This window comes from Spermophilus citellus (genome assembly GCF_964194105.1).
Source record: "Spermophilus citellus genome assembly, chromosome: 6".
NCBI lineage: Eukaryota > Metazoa > Chordata > Mammalia > Rodentia > Sciuridae > Spermophilus > Spermophilus citellus.
Genome location: NC_138187.1, coordinates 10,547,249 through 10,567,723, shown reverse-complemented (window position 1 = coordinate 10,567,723; position 20,475 = coordinate 10,547,249). Strand labels below are relative to the sequence as shown.

Below are 20,475 nucleotides of genomic sequence, written 5' to 3'. Positions count from 1 at the left end.
GAAACAATAAGCCTCAAGGCCCTGGAATAGGGTTGCTGGCCTGCTGAAGGAAGCAGGTGGGCAGTGAATTCTTTTTGTATATGAACCCAATGGGGACAAAATAGTTTAAGTTTGGAAGTTCAGACAACACCTGCATCGCCTATGAGACTGAATCAATTTTCAGAATCAGAGTATCTTCAGTTTGAGTCTATTTAAACTAGTCTATTTAGAATAAAAACCTTTAATGAATATACTTAATACACGTTTTCTCATTTATAAAATGAGACTGTTGGGCCAGAAGTTCTTTCTTAGACACATGCCATTTTTCATGCAATGTGATTAGTGATGACAGGGAGAGACACAAGATGATATGAGGGTAAACAGATGTCATTTTCTGGATCAAAAACTCAGTTACTCTACGATGATTCTCAGAATATCAGGCCTAAATCAAGCTGGTAACCACATATACACAGACAGCTGGAGAGATATAAATAAAGTCCTATGTAAGCGCATTTGTGTCTATATACATGTGCTACACACGCACACACATGTACATACATTTGCCATACATATACGTGTGTATTTTCAGTACCAGTTTTATCACTCACAGGGTTTGAAAAATGATACTAATGATGAGTTAGGAGCCCTTGTCATAGTTCAATAAACTCAAATCTTAGTCTGCTATTTTGTCATTTAAATATTGGATCTAGCAGGGTGCAGTGGCGCACAGCTGTAATCTCAGTGGCTCGGGAGGCTAAGGCAGGAGGATTGCAAATTCAAAGTCAGCCTCAGCAATTTAGCAAGACCCTGTCTCAAAGCAAAAAAATTAAAAGGGCTGGGGATGTCGTTCAGTGGTTAAGTGCCCCTGGATTCAACCCCTATTAGATCTATGTGGATGGAACTAAAATTTACTCTAATCAAATTATGTTTCCAATGTGATAAAAATTAACTTAGAAATCTATAGATAAAATATTTTCTAATAACCTCCAATACATATACATACTACTTTACTACCCAGAAAATATTCTGTACTGAGTAGGCTGTTTTTCCAAGAACTCTCTCTGTGTATAAGCAACTTTTTATTAGCCTGGTTAAAATATTACATAAAGTTAATAATAATAAAAATGGACTGCTAAAGGAAAGGTAAACCTCAGTTTTAGAATATGTAGTAGATGGGTCTTTCCCAAGGATTCTATAAATGGGCCACAGTCTAGTTAGCTTGGGTTGAAATATTATATAAAGTTATAGACAACAAAAATGTACTACTGAAGAAAAAGTGAACCTCAATTTTAGAAAATATGGTGTGCAGAAGGGTTGTCATTCTTCCAGAACCCAGAAGGAAGGAGAACCCATTTTGCATCTCAGGCACTCTATGCCTCAATGGGAGGCCCTACTGCATTCCTGATTTACAGGTAAAAAAGACCAAGGCATAGAGAAATTAAGGAACCTGCCTAGGGACACAGACCTGGTGCACAGTGAAGGTGAGCTCACAGACCGCCATATTTGAACTTAAGTTCACCATACTGCTTGCTCACCTTCATAGCTTCAGCACCTTTCTGCAAAACCCAGGAATCCTTAATAAGTGAAATGTTTGTTGAATGAATATAAAACTGAATTCCAGCACTGGGTTTACAAAAAAACTCTAACATGGAACTTTCTTAAAAAAAAAAATTCTGGGAAGGATGTTCTGAATTCTCTCCGGAGATAGCAGGATCAGTTTTAGCAATAAACAATGCATTGTCCTGTCTTACATTCTTTGGAAAGTACAATCTGGGTAGATAATTGTAAAGTTCTCTCTCTATTTAGGAGTTCTAGTTGTCAGGGAGACCTGGGAAAGAATGGCTGTGATAATAGGTGGGAGCAGAGAAAATGGTTGGAGCTGGGGGGGGGGGGGTCAGTACTTTTCAGGGGGTCACACGCTCCAGGGAATGCCCTTGAGTCTGTAGAAGTTTTGATGAGATTCTTACAGGGATCCTGGGGGAGAATCCCAAGGGAAGAGGAACTGGAAAGAATTCATTTCTGGCATTAATTTGCATTCCACAAAGCCAAGCAAGCGCAGTCCCACCTTCATTACTGGTTGAGACTTGATGAGAAAGGGGAGGGAATCTGGCACTTTTAATTAGGAACCACCTACAAGCTGGACCTGAGGGTGGCCTGGATTCTAACAGCTTTCTGCCTAACTAGCTGAGGCGGAACAGAGTAATACTGACATCTAGTGGCAGTTTCTATGTGTTTTTCATTCTGTCAATTTAAAAAAAATAAATAAATAAAACCAAGCTTAGGATAAAGTAGCCAACAGTAAGAAACTTTATGACACAGAAAGATTTCTGGTTCAAAAAAGCCATTTTTAGGCTATCATTTATTAAGAGTTTACTATGTACCGGGCACTATGCTGAGCATTTTATTTTATCTCATTTGATCCTTATAATTCTAAGAGGCACAATTTTCTTGATTTAGGCAGGAGGATTGAAAGTTCAAAAGCCAGCCTCAGCGACTTAGCAAAGCCCTTAGCACCTTAGCAAGATCCTGTCTCAAAATAAGACATAAAAGGGGCTGGGGTTGTGTGGCTCAGTGATTAAGTGACCCTGGGTTCATCTCTGGTACAAATAAATAAATAAATAAAACCAAACAAACAAGCAAAAAAAAAAAAAAAAAAGAGAGAAATGAGAAAACTAAGGTTCTAACAATTAAAGAACTTGTTTGTAAGCAACATATTAGCATTCAAAGTCAGGTGAGTCTGGCTGCAAGGCCCATGCCACTGTTTATAACAACTGTAAATGTTATAAAAGAGTACAAAACTTTTCCTTAACCAGTTCACTCTGAACCATATAAACCATACAGTTAATTCATTACACATTTCTTGATGCTCTTCTAGGTTCAGGGCAGTATGATAGACACAGCAGGGAGAATGCTTATGAATGTCCAAGTTCTCTGCCTTCCTGAAGTTTATTAAATACCACTGCCTTCTGACCATCATGCATCCAACAACTGTGTTTAGTATCTGCCATGCACCAGTCACATGCCTGGGATGAACAAGGTCTTCCTGGTGCTTAAAAAGCTTATCTCCCAAGCATGGCAGACTAATAAACAGGAAGATGTAAAGTAGTGTTCTGGTGCTATGATGGGAGAGAAGCACAGGGTAAACTGAGAAGCAAAGTCCCTAAATTAGCTATATGATATGCATTCCTACATGTATAAATTCTTTTCTATACATTCTGGTCAAAATAAAAACATTGTTCTAAAATTAATTAAGCAAATAATTGGCCTAATTTAATATCAAAGAAATAATTACTCTTTAAGAAAAAACAGCATTAATGGAACTATTCAAAGATTATTTACAAGCTCGGGGTGGTGGCACATGCCTGTAATCCCAGAGGCTTGGGAGGCTGAGGCAGGAGGATCTCGAGTTCAAAGCCAACCTCAGCAAAAGCAGGGTGCTAAGCAACTCAGTGACACCCTGTCTCTAAATAAAATACAAAATAGGGCTGGGGATGTGGCTCAGTGGTTGAGTGCCCCTGGGTTCAATCCTTGGTACCAAAAAAAAAAAAAATTTACAAACATTTCAAAATCTGGTTAAATTGTAAAAGCAAAAGCCAGTTGACTACAAGTATTTATTGAACATAAAAGGCAAAGTCAAGCTTTATACATATAGTCATGCACCTCTTAATAATGTTTCCATCAATGATGGACCATGTATACAATGTTAGTTCCATAAGATTGTGATGGAGCTGAAAAAGTCCTATGAAAAAGTCCTATACAATGTTAGTTCCATAAAATTGTGATGGAGCTGAAAAAGTCCTATGCCCCCCATGAGCTTCTGTCAGGTCATAACACAACCATTGCTCATTTGTCTGTGGTGAGGTTAGTTAGGAAGGACCTAGAGCTACTATGCTGCTCACAAGAAGGATCTAATGTACAGTTGGGCAGAGCAGACAGACAAAGATAAGAAAGTACACATGGATGCAGACATAAAGAGATTTCAAATTCTTACCAGTTATTAAATCTGAAGGTATTCTGTCAGTTAAGAAATCAACCACCAGTATTCGACTTGTTGCAAATATGACACCACCTCTTGTGTAAACCTCATAGCGATTGTTACTTGCGATTTCATTTGTCACTCGGCAAGGGAGGTGTTCAACTCCTTCTATCTTCAGCTGACTGATAAAATACTCCTAAATCAAATCAAACTCATTAGTAGGCTATTTAACAAAGGTTTTTTTTTTTTTTTTTTTTTTTTTTTTGGTATTGGGGACTGAACCCTTGGGTGCTTTACCACTGAATTACATCCCCAGTTTTTTTAACTGTTTGAAACAAGATCTTGCTAAATTGCTTAGGGCCTTCCTAAATTGCTGAGGCTGGTCTCCAATTTGCCATCCTCCTGCACTGACCTCCCAAGTCCTTCGGATTACAGGAGTGCACCACCACATCCTAAAGTATGTGCACCACAGCTATTGGGCAGTTTTTAATAGACTGCAGGTATTTAAAATGAATTTCTGCCTTTTTCAGAGATAATAAACTTAACAGTGAATACACAAGCTAGGCTATTACTTTATGCTGACCAATCAACCCATCTACACTTAACCAGGTTATTTTTTTTGTTGTTGTTGTTTTGTTTTGGGGGTCACACTATAGAATAAATGTACTTCAGTCATTATTAGCACTTTAACAGTCACAACAAAATAACTTTTAAACTCTGGATTCAAAAAGATTTCTGCTACCTAGAAATGCTTTCCACTCAAGCCAGAAGATAACAAGGGAATCCTTTCTCCATATAGTGTTTTAGGATATTGGTTCTATCACGAACCATCCTAGAGGGACTTTAGAATGTCAACAGGTCCCTTGGCTCATTACCCCTCCAGTTTACTCTACAAGCACTGGGGATACGTAGACGAGGTAAATGGGGTCCCTTACCCAGAAGGAGTTTGTGGTTACTTATATCTGCTGACATTTCTCCCCTGGCCACCTGCTCTATCTAGGGGGTGATCAGACTTGTCTCTCTAGGCTGTGTTCAGGATCAACAGTCCCCAGCCCAGTTGTGTCCCCCTTCCATCTTCCTCAGTGTCAGCCCTTCTAACCTCAGTTAACCTTCCCAGGATCCTCAGCTTCCAGCTCCCTCCCCTCTGACATCATGGCCCTCTTCCCCTAGCCCTCCGGGGGACTGTGCTATTTCTCCAGGCCTTCCTCTTCACTACAGGGGTTTCCAGCCTCAGCATCTTCTCCATCATCCTCTGACACCCTCAGAAACACCCTTAATATCCAGCTTTGGGACACCCCCCTTATCAGGTCTAGATTCCGCTGCAGACTTCGGCGCCTCCTTTGCAGGGTCCTCCATCCCACCCCCACCCCATCCTCCTCCTGTCATTTCCCTGCTCCGCTCAGAGCACCTCCTCTTGCAGGGTCCTCGCGCAGTGACAAGGATCCCACTCAACGCCCTCCCTCGGAGCTCGGACCTGCCTCTGCTCCGAGCCCCGCCATCCCTGTCGCAAGCCTACATCCGCGCCAGGGCCTGCAAGCGCTCAGGGGCCCTCGGCGCCCCGGGGTCCCCTCACTGGCCGCCGCACCTCCTCGGCCGGCTGCGTGTTGAGCACCAGCACCAAGCAGGCCGGGTGGCAGTGCAGCCGGAGGAAATGGTAGAGGAGCCGATCTGCGCCGAGCCCGCGGGCGCACACGACCAGCCCGTCAGTGTCGAGTAGTTCCAATACCAGCTGCCTCTCATACTCCAACAGCGGCGCCATGGCTATCCGTCGAGCCGGCAATCCCGGCTCCATGGGCGCCCTTCCCGGGCCGCGGCCGAAGGAAGGCGGAAAGAGCCGAACGGAGACGAGCGTTCGTCGAACGCTGCCGAAGAGAGACGAGCCCGCGAGGACGAGCGCTGGCCGAACGCAGCCGAGGAGGAGGCGAGGAAAGCCGAGGCTGGGACGAGTGCGGGACGAAGGTAGCCGAAGAGAGCCGAATGCAAGTCGAGTGCAAGCCGAAGGTAGCTGAAGAGGAACCGAGGCCGAGACTAGAGTCGCCCGAAGGTAGCCGAAGGAAGCCGAACCCCAGGGCAAGTCCTGGTCAAACCGTCCGGAGTGGAGCCGAGTGGAACCGAAGATTCTGAGGTGTTAGTGCTCGGGAGTGGCGTCACTTCCAGGCCTCAGGCTCCATCCTGATGCTTCTGGGTACCTTAGACTTAGAACGCAAGCTACAAAAGTCCCAGGAGAGAGGAAAGTCTCAGGTATTTAATCTCCAAACATCGACAGTTAAAAAAAGCGAATTGTTAGTATTTCAGGTGCGCCTAGATTTTTCCTCAGGATGAGGGTTAGTCTTTATTTTTGAAGCTTACCTCCTCCCTATTATTTTTTTTAATTAAACAGAATATCAGCTACTTTGCTCCTAAAGGCCTTAAATACAATAAGCTATTTTAAAAGTCGCAACCTGGAGTCTCCGCAGCAGCTGCTTCCCGCCTTCCACTAGAGGGACCCCGTGCGTCGCATTTGTCCACACCCAGAGAGGCCTGTTAACCCAACTGGGGACTGGTCCTGTGCAGGAATCCCCTGTCCCTCCCCACGACTCCACTTTCATCGCCAGAAAATAGAAAATACAACTAAGCAAAAATAAAATGATTTGATATTCCAGTTACCCAGAAATAACCACTGTTGCTTCATAAATCTGTTTTTAGTCCTTTTCCCCCCCGAACTCTGTGCACTTGCGCACACACACACACACACACACACACTCACACACAGTCACACAGAGTTCTTTTACCTCTGTGACACAATAAATTATCCTAATCTAAACCCCTAGTTTGTCACTAATGTTAGCAAACTTTAAAACATGATATTAATGCGCTTTCACAAAGTCCTTTGATATGACTGTTGAGGTGTCTGATGTGGGTGTACCACACTTTTTTCTTTCTTTCTTTTTCTTTCTTTCTTTTTTTTATCTAATCCTTTATTAGAGAACACTTAATAAAAGTTTGTTTCTGCCTTCCCCCCATATTATAATCTTTCACTAGATATCTTTGTGTAGAAATTTAACTATGTCCTTAAAATATACTTCTGGAAATGGATAATCACTGGAACAAAGAGAACCAATATCTGTAAGGGTTTTCATGATACATTCGCATTGACACACTGCTCCCTAGAATATCTGCACCCATTGACATTCACACTGACAGATTCCAAGAGGATCTGTCTCTCTACCTTCTTAATATTCTATTTTTTTTTGTTTACATTTTGTCATGATGGAAACAGCATACAGTAATTCCTGAGTTCTGCTTAAGTGGAACTACATGGCTGTAGACACAACTGCATCATTTCCCGGGCAACAGATGTTAATCTCTGCAGTTCCACAAGTGAGAATGATGGAGGCCCAGGGAGGTTATGTAATTTGGCCAAGGCTGAGGAGCTCGTTAGTGTGTTTCTCAGATTCAGTTCAGGATTGGGTAATGGGAATTCAGCCCATGTTTAGGGAATGTGTTTTGGAACTGATAATGCTGATGTGTTAGCCCGATTGCCCAGCTGTGGTAGGCAGATGGCTCCTGAAAGGTGCCATCCTAATCTGCATGTTATTGTCCTTGACAAAAGGGGCTTTGCTAATATGGTTAAACTGAGGACCTTGAGATGGGAGATTATCCCGGTTATCCAGGTGAGGCCAGTGTCATCACAAGGGTTCTTCTAAAGAAAAAAGAGGGGTAAAAGGGTCAGCACCAGAGGAGAGGTGACAGGGGAAACCGAGGTTGGGGTGATGTGAAAGGGTCCCTAAGCCAAGAAATACAGCTGTTAGGAGTTGAAAATGGCAATAAATAAATAAATAAATAAATAAATAAATAAATAAATAAAATAAAAAAGGATTCACCCTGAGAGATTCCAGAAGGATCACCCGCTGACCCATTTTGGACTTCTTACCTCTAGAACTGGAAGCTAATGAATCTGTGTTGGTTAAGCCACTCAGTTTCAGGTAACCGGTTATCTTGTTATAGTGAAGCAATTGGAAGTGAATATACAGCTTTCATTATTTCTACTGCACTGAACTTTAAATGTGTGAAGTCCCTAGCTGTCAAAACAGAACAAAGCAACAACAACAAAACCACTGATAGGAATATACAGTGAAGCAGTCATTTTGGAGGGTGATTGGTCAAAAAATATTTATATAACTTTTAAATTCCTGTGTAGATGGATGCACATGTGAAGATACATATACCCAGTGAATGTTCACTGGGCGCTTGGTGTGTTCGGTGGGTGCCCCATGTGTATGTACTAATTTCTGAGAGTAAACAAACTGGGCAAAATCCCTGCCACTATGGGGCTTGTGTTCTAGTGGGGAGCTTGTGCAGGAGGGTATTCATTCATCATCTGTGGGAGGCCAACCTTACGGGTGACTGAGTTACACTCCCCAGCTGGGTGCTGAGGCGCTCAGTCACAGAAATGGGTGTGTCTTGCTACAGCCCCATGGGTGAAGCTACGCTCACCTGTTCCTTTGTAATATAACCCCTTGCCCTGTTTAGGATAGAATCTTCCATGGAAGTGCCTTGTGTGTGTCCCCTCCTCTTACTGTGCCCTTGGGTGTGGCCTACCCAGATGTCAGTCAACCTGCTGACAGTGGACATCATGAAGATACTCAGCCCCCTGAAACCTGACCCCTTGCCTCATTTGAATAGCTTCCCTCAATAAAAGGGGTCAGCCAGCGCTTGCTCTGCTCTCTCTCTCTTTCTGCAAACCCTTAAGGTCAGAGGAGCTGTCACAGCGACCCCAAAGAAAAAGGTATTTGTGTCTCTTGTGTGGTTATTTCGTGCAGCCCAGTTAGCTCAGTTTAACTAGAGTGACCCCTGAGCCTTTTAGTCGAGAAAATAGAAACCTGTGTGAATCATTGTTCCTTCTTGGACATTTCTACTAAATCTCCAATCATAGGAGACTAGTCAATTTTTCATGCACCTCTATTAAGTTAACTGTCATGCAGCTATTAAAAGTTGAATGTGGAAAAGACACCCAGTGCCTGTTATGTATAGAAAAGAGCAGTTGTAAACCAATAACATGTAGTAAAATCCCATTTGTCTAAAAACATCAGAAAAGCAAATTGGATCTTCATGTGGACGGCATGGAAAACTCTGGAATGATACAAAATCTCAACACTAGCAGTGGCCATTGGGGAGTTGAACTGAATGGTTGGCACCAGCATTATAAATTTAGATTTCAGTTTCTTCCCTCCTGTTCTGTTTGTTTTTCTTACCATGAACTTATATTGCTTTTATAATAAAAGCAGAAAGAAAAATTTCACAGTGATTGTTTAAATATTTCATCAGCACTAAGATATACCTTGTGAGTTCTAGATTTAATATGTGTGGTGGGCCACAGTTAAGTGTTGTTATCTACAGAGGCAGACTTTTGTAAAATGTAACAGATTATGTCTACAAATTTAATTTTGTTTCTGGGTAAATGTTTTCACCTGAAAGTGAAGGGATTCCATGAGCCCCCTGCCAAAAAATTACTGTCACAAAAAATTTCCAAATCTTTTATATTTTTTGTATCTTAGACTGTTTTTTTTCCCCTTTAGACTATTATGATCACTGAAACCATTTCTTTCCCTCTAGGCCACTCTGCAGTTTTCAGTTTTGCCCATGTGTGTACCGGGCAGTCACTTACCCTTTGGCCTTTGGCGTGAGACTAGGAATGAGATTAAGCATCATTTTCTGACTCGAGTGAGAACTCAGCACCCCTCAGTTAACTTTGCCTCAAATGCCACACTTAGACCACTGTCATCATCATCACTCCAAGCAACTTCATTCCCTGAGGTGAGTCTTTCTACATATCCCGGATCATCCTTTGGTATCTGTCGGGGTTAGGTTGCAGGATCCCTGCAGATGCCATTTCATGCAGCTGCTCAAGTTCCTTGTACAAATTGGTATGCTATTTGCTTGTCACCTCCCTTACCCTGTATTCCTTGAATAATTTCTAAATGCCATGACACTAGATGTCCTTACTGCATTGTTTGGGGAATGATGACAGGGAAAAGTTTGTCCATGTTCATTACTGATGTGGTACTTGTGAGTATTGCCAGTCTGAAGTTGGTTGAATCCGTGGTTGTAGAGCCCACAGATACAGAGAGCTCCATACACTTGGCTGGATTCAGGGATGGGAAGTACCCCAAGGCCTCCCTTTTCTTGGAGTTCTTTCTCAAAAGGAGGCCACTGACCAAAGAGCCTGTGTTCAATAATCAGGTGCTATGAAGGAAAAACCCAGGGGTCCTGAGAGTATATGATAAGGGAACTTCTAGTTTGGCTGTCCAGAAAGGCTTTCTGGAGGAGCTGACGTTTGAGCACAGCTCTGAAGCCTGGCTAACCAAGGGGAAAAGGAGAGAAACTTGTTTGGGGCAGAAGGAACTGCAAGTGGAAATTCCTTAGGACATGAACAAACCCATAATAGGGAAGTGATCCCTGGGCTGAGCGCCTCTCCTAGGGCTGGTCACCAAGGAGCTTCTTAGAGTTTGCTGTGGTGGTTTAAGGGCTCAGCTGGAGCTTGGGGTGGGATTGGCAAGTGCTGGGTGCTGAGGCTGGGAAATAAATCTTCATTGGACTGCTCTGTGCCAGGCGCAAACAGGTAACCACCATTGCAAGTGTAGTTCCTAGGTTCTGTGAAGTGCTCACTATACATTAGGGGAGACTAAGCAGTTTTCTCACTTTATTCTGCAACTCTCTGAGGCAAGTGCTAGTATTCTCTTTTTTTTTTTTTTTTCAAATGAGAGTCTAAGACTCAGAGGTGTTGAGTAACTTGTCCAAGTCCACCTAACTATGCCTGGGGCGGAGCCCAGGCTAACTGACTTCTAAATATGTTAATTACTTTCCGGCTTCTGGCTCTTTCAGATGTCTAAAGGCCTTAAATGCCACCCCAGTCATTTAAATTTGAACTTGTGGCTCAGATGATTGCCATCCTTCTGTGTTTTAGCTGCCTTTAGCATAAAGGCAAAATGTTTTTGGATCACTGCCTCATGATGAGAGTAGAACTTTTATGTCCAGGATTGAGATAATACATGATAAAAAGTTCCTATCAATTCAGCAACACTTGCACATACATTGTGTCTTATCAATGCAACAATCTCTACAAACACTAAAAAAAAAAAAAAAAAAAAAAAATTCTTGCCTGTACTCACAGTGACTCAGGAGGATAACAAGTTTGAGGCCAGCCCAGGCAACTCAGTGAGAACATGTCTCAATATAAAAAGGGGTAAAGTGCCCTTGGGTTCAATTCCTTGTATCAAAAATAAGGATTTTTTTTTCCCCAGTGTCTGTCTTTAAAAAACCTGTTACTGATTCCATTTTCAAACAATGCTTGGTACACGTGGGTCTAGAGAAGCAGTGTTATATTATTTGGGGTTCTCCAGAGAAATAGAATTCAGAAGATGTAGATATCCGTAGAGAGATTTATTATAAGGAATAGGCTCACATAATTTTGGAGGCTGACAAGACCCAAGGTCTAAGGGGTGAATTGGCAGACTGGAATCTCAGGAGACCTGATGGTATCATTCTGCTTCAAAAGCCAGCAGACTCAAAACGCTGGAAGAACTGATGTTTCAGTTCAAGTTGGAAGGCAGGAAAAAACACCAGTTGGGGAGGGTAATATATTTAGTCAGCCCATTGATTTCAATGTTAAACTCATCCAAAAACATCTCCACAGAAACACCCAGAATAATGCTTGAGCAAACATATGGGTGCACCATGTCCTAGTCAAGTTGACCCATAAAATGAACCATTATAAATTGCAAGACCTCTGGAGGTCTGCCCAGGACCTGAGATCCATAGGGGCCCCCACTGGTGGGTTTCACTCACATGGATTCTCTGAAAATAGAGGACCCAGTGGTGCGTATCAGTTATGTTAATTCTCTGAAGATGATGTCACCTGAATTCTAATGCTGTATGAGGTTCACTGAAAGCAGATTTTCTATTTGGTTAACTAATTATTACTCATAGAGGCAGAAGGAATTTAATCATTAAGTGAATCTTTTCTCTTGGAAATAAGGACTTTTGATGATTCTGCAATTAAATTTAAAACATTTTTACTGTTTGACAAGCCATTCATCATTAATGGAAATCGGGAGGAAAAAAGGTAAGAATGAAGTTGAACGTGAAAACTAATTACCTGTTCCTCTTTGGAGCAAGTAGTTTTTTCTAAAAATGATAGTGGTTCATATGGATCAGGCAATTAACCTTCTGTAGGGTTTGACGTGGAGCCCTGAGAAGCTTTTCTGTGGAGAAAATAATACCTACACACGGCAAGCTTTGCAAAGTTTTTTTTTTCTTATTTTTGGAAATATTACTTACAGCATTGTCCTTTTTAGCATATATATTTAAGGGGCAGGACCAGCTACACAATTTGTGGGGCACAGTGCAAAATGAAAATGTGGGGTGTCTTGTTAGAAAATCATTGAGATTTTCATGATGGCAACAGCAGAGCAATCAGCCAGACAAGGGCTTTCTGAGCATGGGGCCCAATCTGCCTCTCAGGTCATGGGCCTGGAAGCCAGACCTGAGAAAGAGCTTTGACCTTGAGAAGGGTTGTGCTAAGAGTTGTCTTTTCTCAGCAGACACTGATGATGTTGTTGAAACACATTTGCCTGATTTGGAGTTTGGGCCTCTTGCACTGGGGTGATGACTAGTGCCCATTCCCCAGGCAACTTTTTCATAAGGGGACTTTGATTTAGACTTCAGATGCTTTTCCAAAGATGGTTCCTTTCCTTACAGTCTTATAGAAGTGCAGGGTTGGTAGAAGAAGACATTAAATTGCATCTGATTATTGAGCCATGTTACTTACAGAGAGTGACCTGCAAGTTAATGTTAAAAAGTAAATAAATAATGCATTTTTATTTTAAGACTTTGCTATTGAGATGGAACATGTGAAATAGAATCAAGTCTGTAAATTATAAGCAACACAAAGTTATTATTCCAAGGACACATGTAATAATAATAATACTATGATAATCAAAAAATTCCAAGTGACAATGTTTTGCAGCAAAACCCCGAAGACTACAGTTTCTTACAACTGATTTTCATAAATGAAAAAGGAAAGGTGCATAATGGTGTTATAATTTACTGCCTTTTGTGGATAAGGTATACACACACACACACACACACACACACACACCACATATACATTTTATAGACTATGCTTGAATAAGAAATATTTGATTGATTTATGTTGCATATACATAGAATCTGGCAGGGCATGTAACAACTAACAGTGCTGGTTTTCTGTTGGAGGAAATTGGAGACATGGGTATGAAGATGAGAGGGAGAATTCTTTCACTGTTTATCTTTTAATTCATTAATTTTTGTATGTTGCACTAAATTTTGGGCTAAAAGCATGAGTTTTGATAAAGAAAATCACACACACACACACACACACACACACACACACACACACACACCATGGAATTTTATTCAGCCATGAAAAGAAAATGAAATGACTTGGCACTGGAAGGAAAATGGATGGAACTGGAGACCATCATAAAAATTAAAAGGGAGCCCAGTAGGAAAGGGACGAAGGGGTGGGAGGCAGAGGAAGAGGGGGGGCGCTGGGGAGTGATATTGGCTAAATTATATTATTACATTGTGTGTTCCATCATTATGTAAAACTCTGATGCACCAGGGAAAATGCAGGGAAAAAAAGAAATAAAAGTTTGGTAAATAAATAAATTCATCTAAGTTATAGCTCATTTGAAAGAAATTCTGTTTTGCATTTCTTCATGGCCTGGTCCTTTCTTGACCCCTGAAATTCTTGATTTGGAGTGTTCTCTTATATTTTTCTGAGAAATACCACTGAGTGAAGGTTATTTCTCAATTACAAAAAAGTAGGTTTCGGAAATTCAAGTTGGCTCATCTCAAAGGTGGGCAATAGATCTAATCATTTCCCATTTCTACTTACACAGAAATATATGACAAACAGCATTGACATTTACAGTGAGAATGATGTTTGGAAGCCAAGCAAGTAGTTAAAAGAAGGAAATGGGCTGATAGTTTGTGGATCATTTCAGTGGGAGAGATAAGCTTGTAGAATAGCTTATTCGTGAGAATTGCCTTTTAAGACTAATAAATCAAAAGGCTGGCTCATGGTTCTTTATCCAATCTTGAAAAAAATCTATCCTACTTCCAGACAGATTCTTGCAGTTTAACCATAAATTCTTACCAGAGAACATAATGATCAGTCATTGAGTGGATGCTGTGGTCTGCCACTCAGAACCCTTCTGCCCCTCAAGTCAAAACAGGCATTCAGCCTCCATCTGCTTGAAACGTTGGAGGGCTCTGAGTCTCTAAGACTTGCTCCAATGAACAAAGCCACCTTACCCAAGAATACTTCTTCCTGGGCTGCCAGATACAATTTGAATAGACACACTGATAACTGGCAGCACCCCACAGTGGTTTCCTATGGGGTATAAACTATCATAGCAGGCAAACAGCAGACCTATCTATAAATTCCTGGACACTAGTCTTATCAAAAGGTGCTCTCTGTATCCTTGGATCTGGGTGACCTTTGTGACTACCTCCATGAACAGAGTGTGGCAGATGTGATGCCGTGTGACTTATCCCTTGGGATACGCACTCAGAGATACTTTAGCTGCCATGTAATGTATCTGGCTACCCCGAGACCACTATTAAAAGAGAGAGAAAGGAAGAGAGGGATGGCTGGCTGAATGGGGTGGGGGGAGAAAAAGTGGAGAGACTGAGACATGCCCAAGGGACCATAGAAGTATTAGCTCTCTAGTTGATTGTGTGTTCTCAGCCCTGCAACCAGACATGTGAATGAAAAAACCTTTGTGATGGTCCCCATCCCACCTAGTGTCTCACTGTAATGTCACAAGACACCTCAGTGAGATTTGTCTAGTTGACCCCAGCTGACCTCCAGAATTGGAGCAAAGTGATTGCTATTATTATTGTTTTAAGTCACTGTTTTTTTTATACACATATATTTTTAGTTGTTGATGGACCTTTATTTTATTTATTTATATGTGGTGCTGAGAATCAAACCCAGTGCCTCACACGTGCTTGGCAAGTGCTCTACCACTGAGCCACAACGCCGACCCTTAAGTCACTGTTTTTGTTTGTTACCAACCAGCACTGGAATACAGCTGCTTGCCAAATTTTGTATCTTTTGCTAGAGAAGATCAGTATCTCCTTAGAAACATGGGGTGTGGCCACTGATCTAGCAAATATGTTGAGTTTCACCCCCTTTTGGAGAGGAGGACCAGAGACAGTTTCCATTTATAAGCATGGGCAAGAGTACACATTTACTGTCTAGTCCCAAGCATAGCTTAACTTTTCTGCTCTCTGCCAAAATACAGATCCAAAGGTCCTGGATCCTGTGGACATCCCATTGGTCTACTATACTGGTGACATCATTGACATTCCAGATGAGCAGCATATTCCATACTTTGGAATTCTGCTCTGACCCATATATAAATGTCTTGAAAGGGTATGAGCTTTGTGAGGGAACGAGGTAAGAAATGAGCCTCTATAGGAGATCCAGTTCATGGCTCAGATAACCCTTCATCTTGGGCTGCATGACCTATGCAGATGCTGTGTATTAAAGATGTCTGTGATGCTGATGGACACCATATGGATTTATGGCAAGTCCCTATAGGAGACCCACAATGCAGACCTCTGTGATTTTAGAGCAAGGCCATGCTACCTACATTGGAGAATTACACCCATTTTGAAAAGTAGCTCCTAGTGTACTATTCAGGTGTGGTAGAAAAAGAGTACCCCACTCAGGATAGCAAGCAACCATGTGGCCAGAACTGTCTATCATAAGCTGGCTTCTGCCAGGCTCACCACGTCCTAAGGACAGGAAACTGGTGGCTTGATAGAACAATAATGTGACCTGTGGCAGGTGCAGATGGGCACAGCTTGGAAGGGATACCATCTTTCAGGACACAGTCTACCCCTACATGAATCACCAGTGTGTGGTGGCGTCTCCCCATGAGGTAGGACAGGTCTGGGAACTAAGGAGTGGTTCCAATGACCTATATGGAGAATTTGTGCTCCTTGTCCCCACAAATTTGGATCTATAGGTTTAAAACTCCTGATTCCTAGAGAGGGAATGCTCATACCAGAAGTTTCAACAAAAGTTATTTATACTTGAATCTATGGCTGTTCTCTGTCACCCCAGCCTTCTGGTACCAAGAGCAGAGAGTAAGTGATGAGAGGAGTCACCATTCTGACAAGTGCAGTTGTCCCTCATCTTTAGGAGCATGTTGGACTGCTGTTATGCAGAAATGGCAGGGGAGAATGCCATTGACACATTGAGTTCCCTAGGCATGTTTTGATATTAGTTGGCCCACTCTGGATGGCAAAAGGGAGTAGCCAAAAAGTGTAGGTCACCATGCCTGAGAAGCACAAGTGACCAAGTGCTGAGATCCTTTGGGAATAAGGGTCTGAGTGGTTCCATCTTGTCAAGCAGAGGTGCTCACCGTGGGCATGGAGAATCTAGAATGGTTTCTAGAATAGCTCAGCGAGCTCCTCCTGGGATCCGCAGAGGCCTTGGTTGTGGCTGCATCACTTTCTTTGGACCAATCCTGTGTCCTCTACTTCCTCCAAGGTGTTGAGAATTCCCTAATGAGTTCTCTGTGTGCCAATCTCTTTCTCAGAGTCTGTTTCTGGGAGAATTTGGCTTGTGACAGCCGTGCAGTGCATTTATCAATTATTAGGCATATTTTAACATCATTATACACATGCATAGCATACAAAAGTTGGAAAACACAGTCAATAAAAAGAAAGAAAATAAACATTAGCCATAATCATTATTTTGTGGGTAGCTATTTATTTAAACGATACCACACATATTCTATTGCGATTTGGGGATCAGTGGAGACGGGTGCTATGTGACTAGCAATCGAAATTGATTCTGGCTTATTAAAAATCAAAGGAATTTGTGGAAAGCTACTGCACAATTCTCATGATTTCCAGGAAGACTGGAGAATCAGTTATTAGAAAGGGCAGGGACTAAGAAAGTTAGGGACCAAGATCATGGGCAGATCTACCCTCCTCTCTACCTCCAGGAAGAATGGCCCACTGGGTGGTGGATGTGTTCTCCTCCAACTCTTGGCATCTCTTATTTCAGATTCAATCCCCAGAATCGAGGTGTTAGGGCAGGCCCCAGATGGCTATAGTTAGGCTCCCTTGCTGAGTCTTCTAGTGGGCTCTGTTATGATTTATGTTAGTAGTAGCCAAGTCTGTGTATTGGCTATGTTATGGTTAGTGTGTAGTCAAGGTCAGAAACATTCTGATTCAGTACACTGATTTGCTTGTGAGCATGTGCCCACTGATGTAACCTGTCAGCAGTGTGACTTCTTTGTTTGTATATAAAAAGGAGGCTAAATGGAACTGGCTGGGGCTGAAGCTGAGAACCTTTGGATAACATATGTCATGTCGACTATCCTAACTGTGTCTTGCATCTTCTTCCGCCTGCCGAGGAGCCCTGAACCTTGCTTCTGTTGACACAACAGAAAGTGTCTGAATAACCCAGCTGCCCCTGAGCAGGAGGGCCTGGAAAGGAGTGTAACAGCCCTTTTCTGCTTCAGGGAAGTCTCTTTCCTTTGGTTCCTTGTCCATGACTTGCTGCCCTATATGCCTGCTGATCATTCTTGGCTTTCTATTAATATTAAAGAAAGGACAAAGGGCACATCGTGTTCTTTTCTATGATTTCTAATAAGTACAGATGAATCTGCAATTATATAAAGGTAAACATTTAATAAAAATCCAACCTCAATAAATGTATGATTAAAAAAATAAAAAAAAGAATTGGGCAACAAAAGGTTGGGGGGTAGCTCAGTGTGTGGGGGTGAAGCCTGTAGATGCCCTGGCTTCACTGAGGGATTTCTGGAATTTACCACTGCTATGTCTTTCCTATTTGTTTCTCCAAAGAAACAAACCAATGCTGGAAGAAAAATACACCAGTGTTCTACCGGGGGATGTTTAAGTTTGGCTTCCAGAGCTCCAGAACTTGGCCAGCATGTTCCTGAAGAACAAAGTTTAGCAAGGGCCCTGCTTCCTCTGTCTTTGAGGAAATCTGCTTGTTTCCACTTGAAATGTTTCTTCACACACTGTATTTCTCTTTTTCAAGGAATTTATTTAAAATTGGGAATATATGTCAAATCTTATAATCTCACAAATCTTTCTCTATTGTAGCTATGGGCTGGATTTTAAATTTCTTAATATTAGTCCATTCTTGATTTCCATGGGCATTTTATTCAATCAGGTAATGCCGTTTCTTGAAGGCCCATCGAAGTCTATGTGTGAGGTGTAACCACAGTAGGCAAAGAGGAGCTTCCTTTCAAGGAGCCCAGTCTTTTGGAAAAGCATAGGTTCTGGAACCAGAGAGGCATGTCAGTAAATTCTTCCTGTGTATCTTATTAGTAGTGTGGCCGCAAGCAAGTCTCGAGTCTTGGACTTTAAATTTTTTTTTTTTTTTTTAAGTTGTGGATGGACGCAATACCTTTAATTATTTACTCTTATGTGGTACTGGAGGATCGAACCCAGTGCCTCACATGTGCTAGGCAAGTGCCCTTCCCCTGAGCCATAACCCCAGCCCCAAGTCTCGGACTTTTTGCCTATAAAATGGGAGAACAGTAATGGATGGTACCTCACAGAAATGTCTCAATAATCAACTGAATTTCCCTGATGCAGAGTCGGAAATCAGTAAATATCAGGAAAAGGATATTTTGAATTAAGTAGACTCTTGCAGGAGCAGAACAATTTGGTAACACAGATTTGAAAACACATCATACAGATAATTTTGTTAGTTTGAGTTGTAGCTTCAAAGGACTATATTTCATAGTAAATTTTCAGTCCCTGAGAAAGTACATATTCCTCCTCTGTTTTCTTTCCTTCACTACACCCCTTATTCCTCATACTAGGTTGTATATTAAAATATATTATTAGAGTAGAGTAAAAATATATTTGGATGAAACTTTCCCTCATTTTTTTTTTCCAGCAAAATGACTATGGTTCCAAAGAAAGGAGATTGAAATGAAATAAATGGAAATTGAATATTAACTGTTTGGGGAATTTATTTTGAGTTGACAGCAAATCCAAGGGAAGGAATTAAAAATAGATAAATAGGGTTTCAATTAGGCTTAAATATAGGTGGATTTTTAGTGTATATACATACACATGCACAGTATATTTTTGTGGTTTGCAATGTATAGCACATAGACTGTGTGAATATAGCTACGAAGCTTAACCTTATTTGTATGCACATAATAATTAGTGTGCTTTGTTATTTTGTTCTAGTTGACTTGCATAAATACAAAGTTCTGCCTTGATGGAATCAGCAATAAATCCTGAAGACTCTTTCATCTTTTTACATCTTTCACCCAAATACAACTCCACAAATGTAGGGGGTGTGAGAAATTGCTTATTTATTTGGATGAAGGAAATAAATTTCTTTCCCATACTAATTAGTGTGAGTTTCTAATCTCATTAGATAAAGAATTTAAAAGACTCCTGAATGATTCAAAACTAGTTAATAATATCTTAATTATCTTGCATCATTTTAATAAAAACAAAAATGTCCCTCTGGGTTGTACTTTGTCTCCGTAGGAATGATGACTGATGGGGATTTAGGGAATGGCTATTTATGTAAGTAGCAAATTCTTCAAAAAGAAACATGTGACTCACATCAGAATCATTGGCTGGACTCTGGAGAGGTGGCTTTTTTTGGAGATAAGATGGTCACCAGGAGGAAAGGGCCAGATGTTAGGGACAGAGTGGGAGAGATCAGGAGATGTGCTAGTTTGTGCTCTGGTGGAGCAAGACTGGATGGGTTAATTCTCTGGGTGAGTTTCCCTGGTAGGGTGAGGACTAGGAGAGAAGTGGGGAAGAGCTTCCTCAGGCTGAATGAGGAGGGTGAATCCCACTGTACTTGCACTCTGAGTTTGAGGGACACTGCTAGGTCCAGGTGCAGTGGCTCTGGCATCACTGCTCATGACCACAGAGGAGCAAGTGCATGAGAGAAACCGACTACATAGGTAAGGGCACCAGGCTTCAGTGCAGGATGAAACCCAGCACCCAGAGCAAACACCACCTGGGAGCTAGAGGAGCCACAGGGAAAGGGCACATGTTCACCGTATTTCTATGTCAGGCTTTAACACGATTTGGGGGGATCGTTTACCTTGTAAACATTACACTTGTACTTTTAAAAGGTAAAGAGGTAGAGATTGGAAAGAATTGTATGGAGAGAAAATATGTGATTGATAAATTAAAATCTATAATGGACACAATAGCTATCTAATCTGTGGGTTGTTTAATACATAAAATAGAATCAAATGAAGTGGGAGACGGGATACATTTCTTGCAACACTCAGAGGAAGAGGACAAAGACATGAATGCCGACTTCAGAAAAGACAGAAGAGAAGAGCAGAGGGTGAGTAAGAATTTCTCAAGAAAGAAGTGGCATAGTAAGAAGGAATAATTCAGAGGGGTGATTGAAGATAGTTTTGGCCAAAGGAGGATGTAGATGTCAGATTTGT

At 41.6% G+C, this 20,475-nt stretch overlaps 2 protein-coding genes across 5 annotated transcripts in view; one reads left to right on the top strand and one right to left on the bottom strand.

Annotated features, from left to right (window-relative positions):
* The window catches only part of ERCC4 (ERCC excision repair 4, endonuclease catalytic subunit), a 28,436-nt gene extending 22,669 nt beyond the window's left edge, over positions 1-5,767 (bottom strand). Inside the window, exons 1-2 of the mRNA XM_081300443.1 lie at positions 5,541-5,767; positions 3,971-4,151 (exon numbers count right to left, since the gene is read on the bottom strand). Of these exons, the coding sequence (XP_081156569.1) occupies positions 3,971-4,151; positions 5,541-5,747 (388 nt within the window). The 5' untranslated portion in view covers positions 5,748-5,767. The remainder of the gene's footprint in view (positions 1-3,970; positions 4,152-5,540) is intronic.
* LOC308652548 (uncharacterized protein) overlaps positions 1-20,475 on the top strand; it is a 243,226-nt gene that overhangs the window by 45,561 nt on the left and 177,190 nt on the right. For 3 of the 4 annotated variants that reach the window (XR_014022814.1, XR_014022815.1, XM_081300449.1), the window contains 2 exons: positions 9,551-9,751; positions 19,238-19,354. Coding sequence is in view for 2 of the 4 variants with exons in the window: in XM_081300449.1 (XP_081156575.1) it covers positions 9,551-9,751; positions 19,238-19,291 (255 nt within the window). In the remaining 2 variants the exon portion in view is untranslated. Of the gene's footprint in view, positions 1-9,550; positions 9,752-19,237; positions 19,355-20,475 lie in introns of those variants that run through there. The other variant, XM_081300444.1, reaches the window with a different exon arrangement.